General features: G+C 38.7%; 1 protein-coding gene and 1 pseudogene across 1 annotated transcript in view; both read right to left on the bottom strand.

The window, feature by feature from the left end:
- PAK2 (p21 (RAC1) activated kinase 2) overlaps positions 1–15,801 on the bottom strand; it is a 100,342-nt gene that overhangs the window by 46,342 nt on the left and 38,199 nt on the right. The window contains exon 2 of the mRNA XM_045502472.1: positions 11,371–11,578. Within this exon, the coding sequence (XP_045358428.1) occupies positions 11,371–11,557 (187 nt within the window). The 5' untranslated portion in view covers positions 11,558–11,578. The remainder of the gene's footprint in view (positions 1–11,370; positions 11,579–15,801) is intronic.
- On the bottom strand, positions 255–4,339 carry LOC123611032 (annotated as a pseudogene).

Raw genomic sequence — 15,801 nt, 5'->3', positions numbered from 1 at the left:
AACATCAGCAGGTTGTTTTTAAAAAAAAAATTTTTTTTTAATGTTTTATTTATTCGTGAGAGAGAGACAGAGCATGAGCGAGGGAGGGGCACAGAGAGAGAGACTGGGACACAGAATCTGAAGCAGGCTCCAGGCTCTGAGCTGTCAGCACAGAGCCTGACGCAGGGCTCGAACCCATAAGCAGTGAGATCATGACCTGAGCCAAAGTCAGACGCTCAACTGATGGAGCCACCCAGGCGCCCCTGGTTGTTTTGTTCTTTTTTTTTTTAAAGTACGTGATAAACAAATTCTAAAATTTAAAGAGAAGAGCAAAAGGACAAAAGATCATAAAGAAGAACCTGGTAGCAGGTTTGCTCTCTCAGGTATTAAGAATTATAAGCTATAATGATTAAGACAGTACAGTATTAGCTCAGCTACAAATAAGCCAATGCAATAAAGTAGACAATAGAGAAACAGACCCTGGCATACTGGGAAACCTGACAGATAAGGGCTAGTATGGCAGGTCAGTGGGGAAATGACAAAAGTTTCAATGAAAGGTTGGGAACACTGGTTCAAAAAAAGTGAAAATGGATCTCTCTTTATACATACACAAAAACCAAATCCAGACAGTTCAAAGATTTAAATTATAAAAGGCATACTGTTAAACCTTTAGAAAAATATAAGAAAACATCTTTGACCCATAGTTTGGCAAAGATTTAAATCTTAAAACACAAAAAGCTCATATTTGATAAAGGGACTGATCGATTTAACTACACCAAAATTAGTAACTTCTATTCAACAAAAGATATCACTGAGAGGGTGAAAAGGCAAATCACCACTTGGAAAACTATATTTAATAACATTTAGCTGACAAAGGATTAGTATACAGACAATAAGAAATGTTTATTAATAAAGAAGGAAAAAGCAACTCCACAGAAAAATGGACTGAGGAATAGATGGAACAGAAAACACAAATAACTGGTAAATTAACATATGAAAAAATAATTTCCCAAGTCTTCAGGGAAATGGAAATTAAACCCACAATGAGATATTATCTCATACTTCCCAAGGTGGCAAAAATTCAAGTCCTGTAAAACAGGAATTTGCAAGGATGTTCAGCAAACATTCATGTTCTGTGGGTAAGAATGAACACTAAAAAGACTTCAGAAAACAATCTGACAAACCTACTCAAGACAAACATGGGAATACCCTGTAACCCTACAATTTTACTCCCAAGTATACATCTCAGAGCAACTTTTAAATCTTTGGCCAAGACCCACATCAATACGTTTACATTCTGACCTAATACACACATAACTGAAACAAAAGTTTCATGAATTCATGAAAGAAATATTTTTTTTCTTTTTTCTTTTTGAGAGAGGGAGAAAAAGAGAATATCCCAGGCAGTTTCCACATTCAGCACGGAGCCCAATTTGGGACTTCATCCCATGACCCTAGGGTCATGTCTTGAGCCTAAATCAAGAGTAAGACGCTAGGGGCAGCTGAGCAGCTCAGTTGGTTAAGCCTCTGACTTCGTCAGGTCACGACCTCATGGTTCATGAGTTCAAGCCCCAGGTTGGGCTCTGTGCTAACAGCTCAGAGCCTGGAGCCTGCTTCAGATTCTGTGTCTCCCTCTCTCTCTGATCCAGCCCTGCTCGTGCTCTGTCACTCTCTCTCTCGAAAACAAATACTAAAAAAAAAAAAAAAAAAAAAAAAAAAAAAAAAAAGAGAGAGAGACACTCAACTGACTAAGCCACTCACGTGCCCCCATGACACAACTCTTGCACAGTGTGCGACATACTCTGATTATTTCTATTTCATTTAACATCATACCTACTATATAGATTTCACAAGACACTAATGCAGTGGTTCTTGACATTGGATACACATTAGATTCACCGGAGGTATTTAAAAAATTAAAAACAAGAACAAAACTGATGTCCAGGTAAGCCCCTGAAGACTGATTCAATTGGTCTGAGATGGAGCTTGGACATAGATTTATTTTTTTAAGTCCCTCCCCCCCGAGATTCTAATAAGCAATGAGAATCAAGAACTAAACTAATGGGTCACCTGATGCTTAATTAGCACTGCCATAGAGAAATACTTGCACATGCCCTCAAGATTACCCATAGAGCAGCACTGTTCATGAAAACAACCCAGATGTCTTTTGATAGGAGGCCAGCTAACTAAATTGCCATATATTTATACAGTGTACTAGTATACATCAGTGAAAATGCACAAAACACAGCTGCATATAACAACATCAGCAGTGAAAATGAACTATAGCTATGTATACCAAAATGCATCTCAAAAACATAAAGTTGAGTGAAAAATGTAAAATGTAAGTCCTGGAAAAATGCATACATTATGATTCCATTTATAAAATGTTCCCAAATAGGCAAGCTTAAACCATACGTTGTTTGGAGATATTATGTTGTAAAACTATAATAAAAAGCAAGGGAAAAAAACTGCATAATTCAAGATGGTAGATATTGGTGGGAGGTGGAGAAAAGAGAGATTGGGTGTGGCAGATGGGGGCTTCAGAGGTATTGATAAAATTCTAGGCTGAGTTATGTAAAGTTCTAGGCTGAGGAGATAAAAATGGTGTATAATGTGATATGGTGATATAACGATTATGGCTTTCACAGGTGTACCCACTGGTCAAAACTGTACAGTTAATTTCTGTACATTTCAATCTATGTAAATTTTCAATGATTATGTATTCTTAACTCTCAAGTAAAATGTGTATTATTTTTTCATTTAATATTCAGTTACCATTCAATTTACAGCTCTGTAAGGGGAGAAATATATTGGAAAAAAACACAATTCTCTCATTCTGAAAATTCTGGATTTTGCTTTGCAATAAGGGATAGCAACACACACACACACATGCATACAAACACACACAAAAGTACTATCTTTGAAGTTAAAAAATATCAAGTTTAAGTATTTAGAAATGACAAGGTCTAGGAAGGAAGGGTGAGGACACATGAAAAGTAATTTACGCCAACTGTTTTTCCTTGAATAGTATTAATCTTCGGTTTTATACCCAACTGCACTCATACTCGAAACTTAGTGAAAACTACCAGTCATTCTACTTTGAAGTTACAACCCTATGACAAAGATGTTGTGAATATAAGCCTATCCACCATATCAGATAAATTTTAAACTTTTGCTGTCTCTTCTTTTACACAAAGTCAATCTCTATCCTGATGTTCTTTGGTTGATCAAGAAAGCTAAAGGCTAAGGAACAGAAAGCTAACTTCTTTAAACGAGACAAAAGGAAAAGTTTTTCCAATTACCACTGCAAATAAGAAATCTTTCTCTGAAATACCAAATCAGTTTCTTCACCTTATCATTTGATGGTTTTTACTCTTACTACTTCACTTCAGTGACCTATAAATCTATCTAAAAAATAATAATTAAATTCCTTTCCTGTTTTTTTCAGGATAAAAAACATTAAATGATATAAAAACACTAAAATGACTTCACATTTAGATTATGACCTATGCATCGAAAATCTATAGGAATTTTTCCAATTAACTTTCAAATCTGTTAACCTGTTAAAAAAATAAATAACAACAACCCCCCCAAAAACATCTTTGAAATAACTCAAGTGAATGCTTTACATAAAAAAATGGAGTCACAAATCCCTATTACCATAGTCATCAATTTTAACAAGTCTCCTAAATATGTCCTGTATGTTTTCTTGATTTTTAAGATGTCAATAATATGGAAACATTAATATAACAGAAAATTTAATTGTATTAGCTACCCATCAACACAACAGTCATCTAATGATGATTATATTGGCCATTTCCATTGGTTGGCAGGAGGCTCTTCCACTAAAAGCTCCCATAGTTTCCACTGTATCATTTTTCTTGCCAGACTTAGTTCATTTTCAGCATGAAGAATCACCTCCTCTGGTTGGCCACCCTGAAGTTGGTCTTCTAATATCTTAACATCTGGTTACATTTTAACCATACTCAACTTCTCATTTGTAATCTGTTCTGTATACTTTCTATTGCTGCATTTTTAGGAATTTGCTCAAGAACATCAAGAATCGTTGTGTACAATATTCTTAGCCTCTTGTGTGGACTTACACAAAGCCAAAACCACAAGGCCAGTGGTCTTCTTCAGCAAACCTGCCATGGCCACACCAACAGGCCCTGTATATTTATTATTATATATAAAGCACTACTCCTCTTCCATTTGGATTTCCTTCACCATGTTAACTTGGCTATCTATGAGTGGAAATATATCCTTATCTACACTTATATCTATTATTAGCTATCAGAGCCATATAGCCATGCTTAATGTAATTAAATAAACTAATCCCTAATTCTTACTCTAAAACCCATTACCAAGGACTCTAGGGAAGATGGCGGCGTAGGAGGACGCTGGGCTCACCGCGTGTCCTGCTGATCACTTAGATTCCACCTACACCTGCCTAAATAACGCAGAAAACCGCCAGAGGATTAGCAGAACGGAGTCGCCGGAGCCAAGCGCAGACGAGAGGCCCACGGAAGAGGGTAGGAAGGGCGGCGAGGCAGTGCGCGCTCCACGGACTGGCGGGAGGGAGCCGGGGCGGAGGGGCGGCTCGCCGGCCAAGCAGAGCCCCCGAGTCTGGCTGGCAAAAGCGGAGGGGCCTGACGGACTGTGTTCCAACAGCAAGCGCGACTTAGCGTCTGGGAGGTCATAGGTTAACAGCTCTGCTCCGAAAGCAGGAAGGCTGGAGGACAAAGGGAGGGAGAGCTGCTGAGCCCCCGGACGACAGAGCTCAGTTTGGTGGGGAACAAAGGCGCTCGCCAGCGCCATCTCCCCCGCCCATCCCCCAGCCAAAATCCCAAAGAGAACCAGTTCCTGCCAGGGAACTTCATCGCTCCGCACAAACACCCAACTCTGTGCTTCTGCGGAGGAGCCAAACCTCCGGCAGCGGATCTGACTCCCTCCCTCCCGCTGCCACAGGGCCCCTCCCGAAGTGGATCACCTAAGGAGAAGCGAGCTAAGCCTGCCCCTCCTGCCCCTGTGCACCTTGCCTACCCACCCCAGCTAATACGCCAGATCCCCAGCATCACAAGCCTGGCAGTGTGCAAGTAGCCCAGATGGGCCACGCCACCCCACAGTGAATCCCGCCCCTAGGAGAGGGGAAGAGAAGGCACACACCAGTCTGACTGTGGCCCCAGCGGTGGGCCGGGGGCAGACATCAGGTCTAACTGCGACTCCGCCCACCAACTCCAGTTATACACCACAGCACAGGGGAAGTGCCCTGCAGGTCCTCACCACACCAGGGACTATCCAAAATGACCAAGCGGAAGAATTCCCCTCAGAAGAATCTCCAGGAAATAACAACAGCTAATGAGCTGATCAAAAAGGATTTAAATAATATAACAGAAAGTGAATTTAGAATAATAGTCATAAAATTAATTGCTGGGCTTGAAAACAGTATAGAGGACAGCAGAGAATCTCTTGCTACAGAGATCAAGGGACTAAGGAACAGTCACAAGGAGCTGAAAAACGCTTTAAACGAAATGCAAAACAAAATGGAAACCACCACGGCTCGGATTGAAGAGGCAGAGGAGAGAATAGGTGAACTAGAAGATAAAGTTATGGAAAAAGAGGAAGCTGAGAAAAAGAGAGATAAAAAAATCCAGGAGTATGAGGGGAAAATTAGAGAACTAAGTGATACGCTAAAAAGAAATAATATACGCATAATTGGTATCCCAGAGGAGGAAGAGAGAGGGAAAGGTGCTGAAGGGGTACTTGAAGAAATAATAGCTGAGAACTTCCCTGAACTGGGGAAGGAAAAAGGCATTGAAATCCAAGAGGCACAGAGAACTCCCTTCAGACGTAACTTGAATCGATCTTCTGCACGACATATCATAGTGAAACTGGCAAAATACAAGGATAAAGAGAAAATTCTGAAAGCAGCAAGGGGTAAACGTGCCCTCACATCTCTCTTTTGAAACTTGGCAGGCCAGAAAGAATTGGCACGAGATTTTCAGTGTGCTAGACAGAAAAAATATGCAGCCGAGAATCCTCTATCCAGCAAATCTGTCATTTAGAATAGAAGGAGAGATAAAGGTCTTCCCAAACAAACAAAAACTGAAGGAATTTGTCACCACTAAAGCAGCCCTACAAGAGATCCTAAGGGGGACCCTGTGAGACAAAGTACCAGAGACAGCACTACAAGCATAAAACATACAGACATCACAATGACTCTAAACCCATATCTTTCTATAATAACACTAAATGTAAATGGATTAAATGCGCCAACCAAAAGACATAGGGTATCAGAAGGGATAAAAAAACAAGACCCATCTATTTGCTGTCTACAAGAGACTCATTTTAGACCTGAGGACACCTTTAGATTGAGAGTGAGGGGATGGAGAACTATTTATCATGCTACTGGAAGCCAAAAGAAAGCTGGAGTAGCCATACTTATATCAGACAAACTAGACTTTAAATTAAAGGCTGTAACAAGAGATGAAGAAGGACATTATATAATAGTTACAGGGTCTATTCATCAGGAAGAGCTAACAATTATAAATGTCTATGCGCCGAATACCGGAGCCCCCAAATATATAAAACAACTACTCATAAACCTAAGCAACCTTATTGATAAGAATGTGGTAATTGCAGGGGACTTTAACACCCCACTTACAGAAATGGATAGATCATCTAGACACACGGTCAATAAAGAAACAAGGGCCCTGAATGAGACATTGGATCAGATGGACTTGACAGATATATTTAGAACTCTGCATCCCAAAGCAACAGAATATACTTCCTTCTTGAGTTCACATGGAACATTCTCCAAGATAGATCATATACTGGGTCACAAAACAGCCCTTCATAAGTTTACCAGAATTGAAATTATACCATGCATACTTTCAGACCACAATGCTATGAAGCTTGAAATCAACCACAGAAAAAAGTCTGGAAAACCTCCAAAAGCATGGAGGTTAAAGAACACCCTACTAACGAATGAGTGGGTCAACCAGGCAATTAGAGAAGAAATTAAAAATATATGGAAACAAACGAAAATGAAAATACAACAATCCAAACGCTTTGGGATGCAGCGAAGGCAGTCCTGAGAGGAAAATACATTGTAATCCAGGCCTATCTCAAGAAACAAGAAAAATCCCAAATACAAAATCTAACAGCACACCTAAAGGAAATAGAAGCAGAGCAGCAAAGACACCCCAAACCCAGCAGAAGAAGAGAAATAATAAAGATCAGAGCAGAAATAAACAATATAGAGTCTAAAAAAACTGTAGAGCAGATCAACGAACCCAAGAGTTGGTTTTTTGAAAAAATAAACAAAATTGACAAACCTCTAGCCAGGCTTCTCAAAAAGAAAAGGGAGATGACCCAAATAGATAAAATCATGAATGAAAATGGAATTATTACAACCAATCCCTCAGAGATACGAACAATTATCAGGGAATACTATGAAAAATTATATGCCAACAAATTGGACAACCTAGAAGAAATGGACAAATTCCTGAACACCCACACTCTTCCAAAACTCAATCAGGAGGAAATAGAAAGCTTGAACAGACCCATAACCAGCGAAGAAATTCAATCGGTTATCAAAAATCTCCCAACAAATAAGAGTCCAGGACCAGATGGCTTCCCAGGGGAGTTCTACCAGACGTTTAAAGCAGAGATAATACCTATCCTTCTCAAGCTATTCCAAGAAATAGAAAGGGAAGGAAAACTTCCAGACTCATTCTATGAAGCCAATATTACTTTGATCCCTAAACCAGACAGAGACCCAGTAAAAAAAGAGAACTACAGGCCAATATCCCTGATGAATATGGATGCAAAAATTCTCAATAAGATACTAGCAAATCGAATTCAACGGCATATAAAAAGAATTATTCACCATGATCAAGTGGGATTCAATCCTGGGATGCAGGGCTGGTTCAACATTCGCAAATCAATCAACGTGATACATCACATTAACAAAAAAAAAGAGAAGAACCATATGATCCTGTCAATTGATGCAGAAAAGGCCTTTGACAAAATCCAGCACCCTTTCTTAATAAAAACCCTTGAGAAAGTGGGGATAGAAGGAACATACTTAAAGATCATAAAAGCCATTTATGAAAAGCCCACAGCTAACATCATCCTCAACGGGGAAAAACTGAGAGCTTTTTCCCTGAGATCAGGAACACGACAGGGATGCCCACTCTCACCGCTGTTGTTTAATATAGTGCTGGAAGTTCTAGCATCAGCAATCAGACAACAAAAGGAAATCAAAGGCATCAAAACTGGCAAAGATGAAATCAAGCTTTCGCTTTTTGCAGATGACATGATATTATACATGGAAAATCCGATAGACTCCACCAAAAGTCTGCTAGAATTGATACATGAATTCAGCAAAGTTGCAGGATACAAAATCAATGTACAGAAATCAGTTGCATTCTTATACACCAACAATGAAGCAACAGAAAGACAAATAAAGAAACTGATCCCATTCACAATTGCACCAAGAAGCATAAAATACCTAGGAATAAATCTAACCAAAGATGTAAAGGATCTGTATGCTGAAAACTATAGAAAGCTTATGAAGGTAATTGAAGAAGATTTAAAGAAATGGAAAGACATTCCCTGCTCATGGATTGGAAAAATAAATATTGTCAAAATGTCAACACTACCCAAAGCTATCTACACATTCAATGCAATCCCAATCAAAATTGCACCACCATTCTTCTCGAAACTAGAACAAGCAATCCTAAAATTCATATGGAACCACAAAAGGCCCCGAATAGCCAAAGGAATTTTGAAGAAGAAGACCAAAGCAGGAGGCATCACAATCCCAGACTTTAGCCTCTACTACAAAGCTGTCATCATCAAGACAGCATGGTATTGGCACAAAAACAGACACATAGACCAATGGAATAGAATAGAAACCCCAGAACTAGACCCACAAACGTATGGCCAACTCATCTTTGACAAAGCAGGAAAGAACATCCAATGGAAAAAAGACAGCCTCTTTAACAAATGGTGCTGGGAGAACTGGACAGCAACATGCAGAAGGTTGAAACTAGACCACTTTCTCACACCATTCACAAAAATAAACTCAAAATGGATAAAGGACCTGAATGTGAGACAGGAAACCATCAAAACCTTAGAGGAGAAAGCAGGAAAAGACCTCTCTGACCTCAGCCGTAGCAATCTCTTACTCGACACATCCCCAAAGGCAAGGGAATTAAAAGCGAAAGTGAATTACTGGGACCTTATGAAGATAAAAAGCTTCTGCACAGCAAAGGAAACAACCAACAAAACTAAAAGGCAACCAACGGAATGGGAAAAGATATTTGCAAATGACATATCGGACAAAGGGCTAGTATCCAAAATCTATAAAGAGCTCACCAAACTCCACACCCGAAAAACAAATAACCCAGTGAAGAAATGGGCAGAAAACATGAAAAGACACTTCTCTAAAGAAGACATCCGGATGGCCAACAGGCACATGAAAAGATGTTCAGCGTCACTCCTTATCAGGGAAATACAAATCAAAACCACACTCAGATATCACCTCACGCCAGTCAGAGTGGCCAAAATGAACAAATCAGGAGACTATAGATGCTGGAGAGGATGTGGAGAAACGGAACCCTCTTGCACTGTTGGTGGGAATGCAAATTGGTGCAGCCGCTCTGGAAAGCAGTGTGGAGGTTCCTCAGAAAATTAAAAATAGACCTACCCTATGACCCAGCAATAGCACTGCTAGGAATTTATCCAAGGGATACAGGAGTACTGATGCATAGGGGCACTTGTACCCCAATGTTCATAGCAGCACTCTCAACAATAGCCAAATTATGGAAAGAGCCTAAATGTCCATCAACTGACGAATGGATAAAGAAATTGTGGTTTATATACACAATGGAATACTATGTGGCAATGAGAAAAAATGAAATATGGCCTTTTGTAGCAACGTGGATGGAACTGGAGAGTGTGATGCTAAGTGAAATAAGCCGTACAGAGAAAGACAGATACCATATGGTTTCACTCTTATGTGGATCCTGAGAAACTTGGCAGGAACCCATGGGTGAGGGGGAGGAAAAAAGAAAAAAAAAAAAAAAAAAAAGAGGTTAGAGTGGGAGAGAGCCAAAGCATGGGAGACTGTTAAAAACTGAGAACAAACTGAGGGTTGATGGGGGGTGGGAGGGAGGAGAGGGTGGGTGATGGGTATTGAGGAGGGCACCTTTTGGGATGAGCACTGGGTGTTGTATGGAAACCAACTTGACAATAAATTTCATATAAAAAAAAAAATAAAAAAATAAATAAATAAATACAAACCTTTATTATTATTAGAAAAAAAAAAATAAATAAAACCCATTACCAGTCCATAATGCCTATCTAATTCTAAAATCCAAAAAGCTCTGAAAACCACAAGTTCTTTCCTGAGGTTTGGCACCAAAACAAATTTAGTGACTTCAATTTATAGGAGATGACTATTTATAGTTTTTATCCCAGCTTGTGTGACTAGGCCAGTGGTTGTTAACTGGAGGTGATTTTGCTCCACAGAGGATATGTAGCAATGTCTGGAGACATTTTTAGTTGTCATAGCCGGGTGGGAGGTGCTACTGACATCTAGTTGGTAAAAGCTAGGAATGGCTTATAGGATGTTCTATAATGCACAAGATCAATCCCTGCATCAAAGTTATTTGGCCCCCAAATGTCAATCTTACTGAGATTGACAAACCTTGGACCAGACTCATGTTTGCAGAAGACACATTAATTTACTAATCACGGAGTGCTGCCTTGGAGGGCATTAACAGAATACAAGATTAAAAAATAGTACTAAGTATTACTACTACTGAAAAATCACAAACTCTCTCAATGAGTTCTTTCTCAAATCTCCAAATCTCATTCACGTTGGGAAGCTCATGTCTTAGAAAATGAAGGAGAGGATTAGAGAAATTCATTTGATATACCAAGTATATGAGTAAAAACTTAGTTTTATTCTTTATTATCAGAGGTTAAGAGAAACTAGCCTTTCTAATAGTGCCTATATACCACCATCAATTGTTTTCTTAGATCTGTTATTGTTCTCACCATAAAATATCAACTTATTATAATTTAATTTATTTCTCACAATTGAGAAAAGATATCAAAATCGGTAACATAAAATACAACTGAGACTCATGGGGCACCTGGGTGGCTTAGTTGGTTGAGCATCTGATGTCAGCTCAGGTCAGGATCTCACAGTTCATGGGTTTAAGCACCACGTTGGGCTCAGAGCCTGCTTTGGATTCTCTGTTTCCCTCTCTCTCTCTGCCTAATCCCCCAACACTCTCTCTCTCTCTCTCAAAAATAAACATTAAAAAAATAATAATAATAATAACCGAGACTCTTGAAGCCACAATAGCTATTTACCTTTCTCTGTGCCTGAGAATATAGAGATGATTTTATTCCTGGGCTTTTTTTCCTCTGGAACAGAGGGCAAAGGTTTCAAACTGTGATTGGCTGACAAAGGGTCTTTGCCTCCACTGCTAAAAATGGTACTGCTCATTCGCACCGGAGGTGCTGGAGGCTTGTCTTCCAGTTCTCCGTTATCAGACATGATTCGGAATTATGATGTGGCCTGAAATAGATAGGCAAAAATCATACAGTCAATAACAAAGTAAAAAATAGTACAGACAAGCAGAAACAGTAATAATTGTCCTCTTTTCAACTGTGAATTAGAAAATGTTATCCATTTAGAGTGAAGTTTGCAAAATTTATAAAATTCAATGAATAAGAGACGAAACTGGTTATTAATATAGGTAATCTCCCGTAACAAAAGTGGTAAATGGTTAGCTGAGAGAATGTTTGAAAAGCCATGTCCAGTTAAGAGGACTAGGGTAAGTTTTGGGAAAGCATGATGATAATAACATATCAAAAGATATTCACCTAATCAGTTGATTCTAAGAGTAAATATTCCAATGAAAAGACAGACAACATGGAGTCTTAAAAAAAGAGAATTCCAAAGAGGAAGATTATGTTCTAACCAGCCAAAGGATAGGTGCCTGACAGGTCCATTTCTGTAGCAAAGATAGAATGCTTGCTATTAAATATATCAACCAACACCACTCCTTACAAAGAATCTGAGTCCATGCTTCCCTAGCCTTGTGATTACAACTTAGCCTTCATATAAACTCTCCTAAAGGATGAGAATGTGCCACTGACGTAATATATGGTTTCTTTGAAAATGTGACGTTCTAACTACATGTGTCAGTGTCTTGCAAGCTTTACGGACAGTTCCATAGAACTTGATCTAGTTCAAAAGTAAATCTAGATTTTGGCTCAAAACCAGAGTATGGCCAAATCTCAAGTTTCTGTCATCATGTGATGTCTTGTCCAGGCAGTCAAGTAACCCCTCTTAATCCACATGACTAATTCAGTAGAAAACGTCAACCTTGTTCATATATATATAAACATTAATATCACATAAACCTTATTTACATACATATTTACATATATATTTATATATTTTAGTCCTTTTACAAAAAGTAGATTATACACATTTAAAGCCAGCAGTAAAGGGGAGGGTATGCCTAACTTCCAGATGAGGTCTGATACAAAAGTATATATTAGGAAACAACACATCTCACTAAACAAGATTTCAATTGGTAATTAGATCCTGATTTTATTATAGCTACTTATTGCATTTAAGTGAATAAAATTTTGTATATATGCAATGTAAAGAATACCAACTATAGTTAGACAAAATTAAAAATGAATAAAAAATTTCTTTTATTTGAGAGAGAGAGCACACACACAAGTGGAGTAGAGGGGCAGGCAGAGAGAGAGAGAGAGAATAGTTTAAATAATTTTTTTAAGTTTATTTATTTTGAGAGAGAGAGCGTGAGCAGGGGAGGGGGGGCGAGAGAGAGAGAGAGAGAGAGGGAGAGAGGGAGGGAGAGGGAGAGAGAGGGAATCCCAAGCAGGCTTTGCAGAGTCAGCACAGAACCCAATGTAGGGTTCAAACTCAAGACACTGTGAGATCATGACCTGAGTGGAAATCAAGAGTCTGGACGCTTAACCGACTGAGACACCCAGGCATCCCCAAAACCACTGTGTATTTTGTCTTCCATAATGACAATTACTTTTCAGCCTACAAAAGAGGAAGAAGGAGAGACTGTAAAGGGGGAAAATAAACTTTTCTGGGGATAACTAGCTAGAGAATGGCTGGGAGAAGAGAGTAAAAAAAGATCTGTGTGTGTGAGAAAGACTTCCTGAATTGAAATTAATATTGGTGGTCAAAAGAAGAAATGGGGTGGAATCTAAGAATGTTACGCAGATGACCTAGTCAGATGATTCTTCCAAACCAAGTGATCACAACATGTGGGGTTTGTTCTGCTTTGGAGTGAGACGCAACTGGCTGTTAAGCATGGACTGTCAGGTGTGCATCACAAGAGAGGACTTATCTGTTGCTAGAAATGGAAGAAAGATAAGCCTTAGGAACAACACTTGGAAGATTACTTGAGAACCTGATAAATCAAGACAGATGTTTATCTCTTATGTGACCATAACATTAAGGCAAAACAGAATGACTCTATAGCAGCTCACTTTCATCTTAATCACCACTTAAAACAGACATGGCACATTCAGATTCTGGTTACACTGTAAATGCTTCATATTTGTGCATATTTAAAAATTAGGAAAATATAACAAAATCTCAAAATACATTTGCATGCATTTAAAGAAAGAAATGTACCAAAATATTAACAGCAGTTAATTGTGTCTAACAAGTAATTTTTAGCTTGATTACAACCATCACAGCTGTGGTTAAAAAAAAAATCAATAGAAAACAGGGCTTAATAATTATTTAGGGTGAGATGACTATCAACTGTATCCTTAAGACTGGCTCACAGACTTGGGGGGCCTGGGTGGTTCAGTCGGTTAAGTAAGTGTCCGACTTCAGCTCAGGTCATGAGCTCATGGTTCATGAGTTCGAGCCCTGCATCGGGCTCTGTGCTGACAGCTCAGAGCCTGGAGCCTGCTTAGCCTGGAGCCTGCTTCAGATTCTGTGTCTCCCTCTCTCTCTGTCCCACCCTTGCTTGTGCTCTCTCAAAAATGAGTAAAATTAAAAAAAAAAAAAAAAACTAAAAAAAAAACTTAAAAAAAAAAAAAAAAAAAGACTGGTTCACAGATGGAACATGACTAGAAACTGCCAGTGCACCTTCAGCTGCATGCTGTCCAAAGTTATGATTAAAAGCATGGGTTGAGGAATCAGATTCCCTCAGTCGGAATCCTGGTTTCACCATTTATTTAAGTGTGTGACCCTGGGCAAATTAAATTACTTAACTGTAGTCAGGGATCCTTGAAGAAATGGCTGGTTCTAGGCCTGGGACAGGGAAAATAAGGATGAGCCTAGAGTATCTTACATTGTCAGAAGGTAAAGAAGTACTTAAAAAGGATAAGGACACAGGAAAGAGTTCCCAAAAGCCAATACTGGAATGAATGGAGCAGAAAAATAAAGTAGCATTATATTTAACCCAAAGTAAAAAATAAATATATACAATTCATATCAGTACAAATGAATAAATAAAATGGTGGAGTGCCAAATCTTCCTTACAAAAGAATTCCAAATAATAATTGTAGCTACATCCCCTCCTAGGAGTTGGAACTTAACTTCCTTCCCCACTTGAATATATGCTGGATCTAGTGACTCATTTCCAAGAGGTAGAGTATGGAAAGGGAAAAATAACTTCATGGTGGAAAAATGTGGCAAACACTGCATTAACCAAGTGATCAAGGTTAACATCTCCAGTAATAAGTTATGCTGACGTCACTCACCACCTGATTGAATGTGATGAGAAACCTACTTTACCTCTATGGTATTCTTCCTCAAATCCCATAACCCCAGTCTAACTATGGGAAAAACATCAGATAAACCCACACTGAGGGACATTCTACAAAAATTCCTGACCAATACTCCTTAAAGGGGCACCAGGGTGGCTCAGTTGGTTAAGCATCCAACTTTGGCATAGGTCATGATCTCGTGGTTTGTGGTTCCAGCCCCACGTCAGGCTCTGTGGTGACAGCTTGGAACCTGGAGCCTGCTTCAGATTCTCTGTGTCTCCCTCTCTCTCTGCCCCACCCCTGCTTGTACTCTGTCTCTCTCTCTCTCATTATAAACATTAAAAAAAATAAAAATTAAAAAAAAAACTATCAAAGACATGAAAAACAAAGAAAAACTGAGAAATTGTTCACAGAGCAGAGGAGTCTAAAGAGACATGACAATGTTATATTATGTAACAAAAAAAGGACATTAGTGGAAAAACTGGTGAAATACCAATAAAACCTAGAATTTAGTTAACAGTAATGTACCAATGTTGGCTTCTTTGCTTTGACAGACATTTTAGGGTTTGTGTTAACATTAGAAGATAGGTGATAGCTATACAGGAAATCTACTATCTCTGCAAATCTGAAATTATTCCACAATAAAAAGTCTATTTCAAAACGAATTATGTAATAAGTTCCTTTAAAAGTTATAGAATTATCTACAATATGACCTAGCAATTCTACTCCCAGTATATACCTAAGAGAACTGAAAACATATGTCCACAAATAAGTTGCATATGAATGTTCATAGCATTATTCATAATAGCCAAAAGATTAAAAAAAAACACCCAAAATATCCATCAACAAATGGACAGATAAAATGTAGCATATCTATACAATGGAATATTTGGCCACGGAAAGGAGTGAAGTACTAATACCGGCTACAACGTGGCTGGACCTTTAAAACATAAGTGGAAAAAGAAAGACACAAGAAGACCACATACTGTATGATACCATTTATATGAAATGTCAAGAACA

This window comes from Leopardus geoffroyi, chromosome C2 (genome assembly GCF_018350155.1).
Source record: "Leopardus geoffroyi isolate Oge1 chromosome C2, O.geoffroyi_Oge1_pat1.0, whole genome shotgun sequence".
In the NCBI taxonomy this organism is placed as follows: Eukaryota; Metazoa; Chordata; class Mammalia; order Carnivora; family Felidae; genus Leopardus; species Leopardus geoffroyi.
Note: the sequence above shows the minus strand (reverse complement) of the source record. Positions and strands in the feature narration are given on the sequence as shown.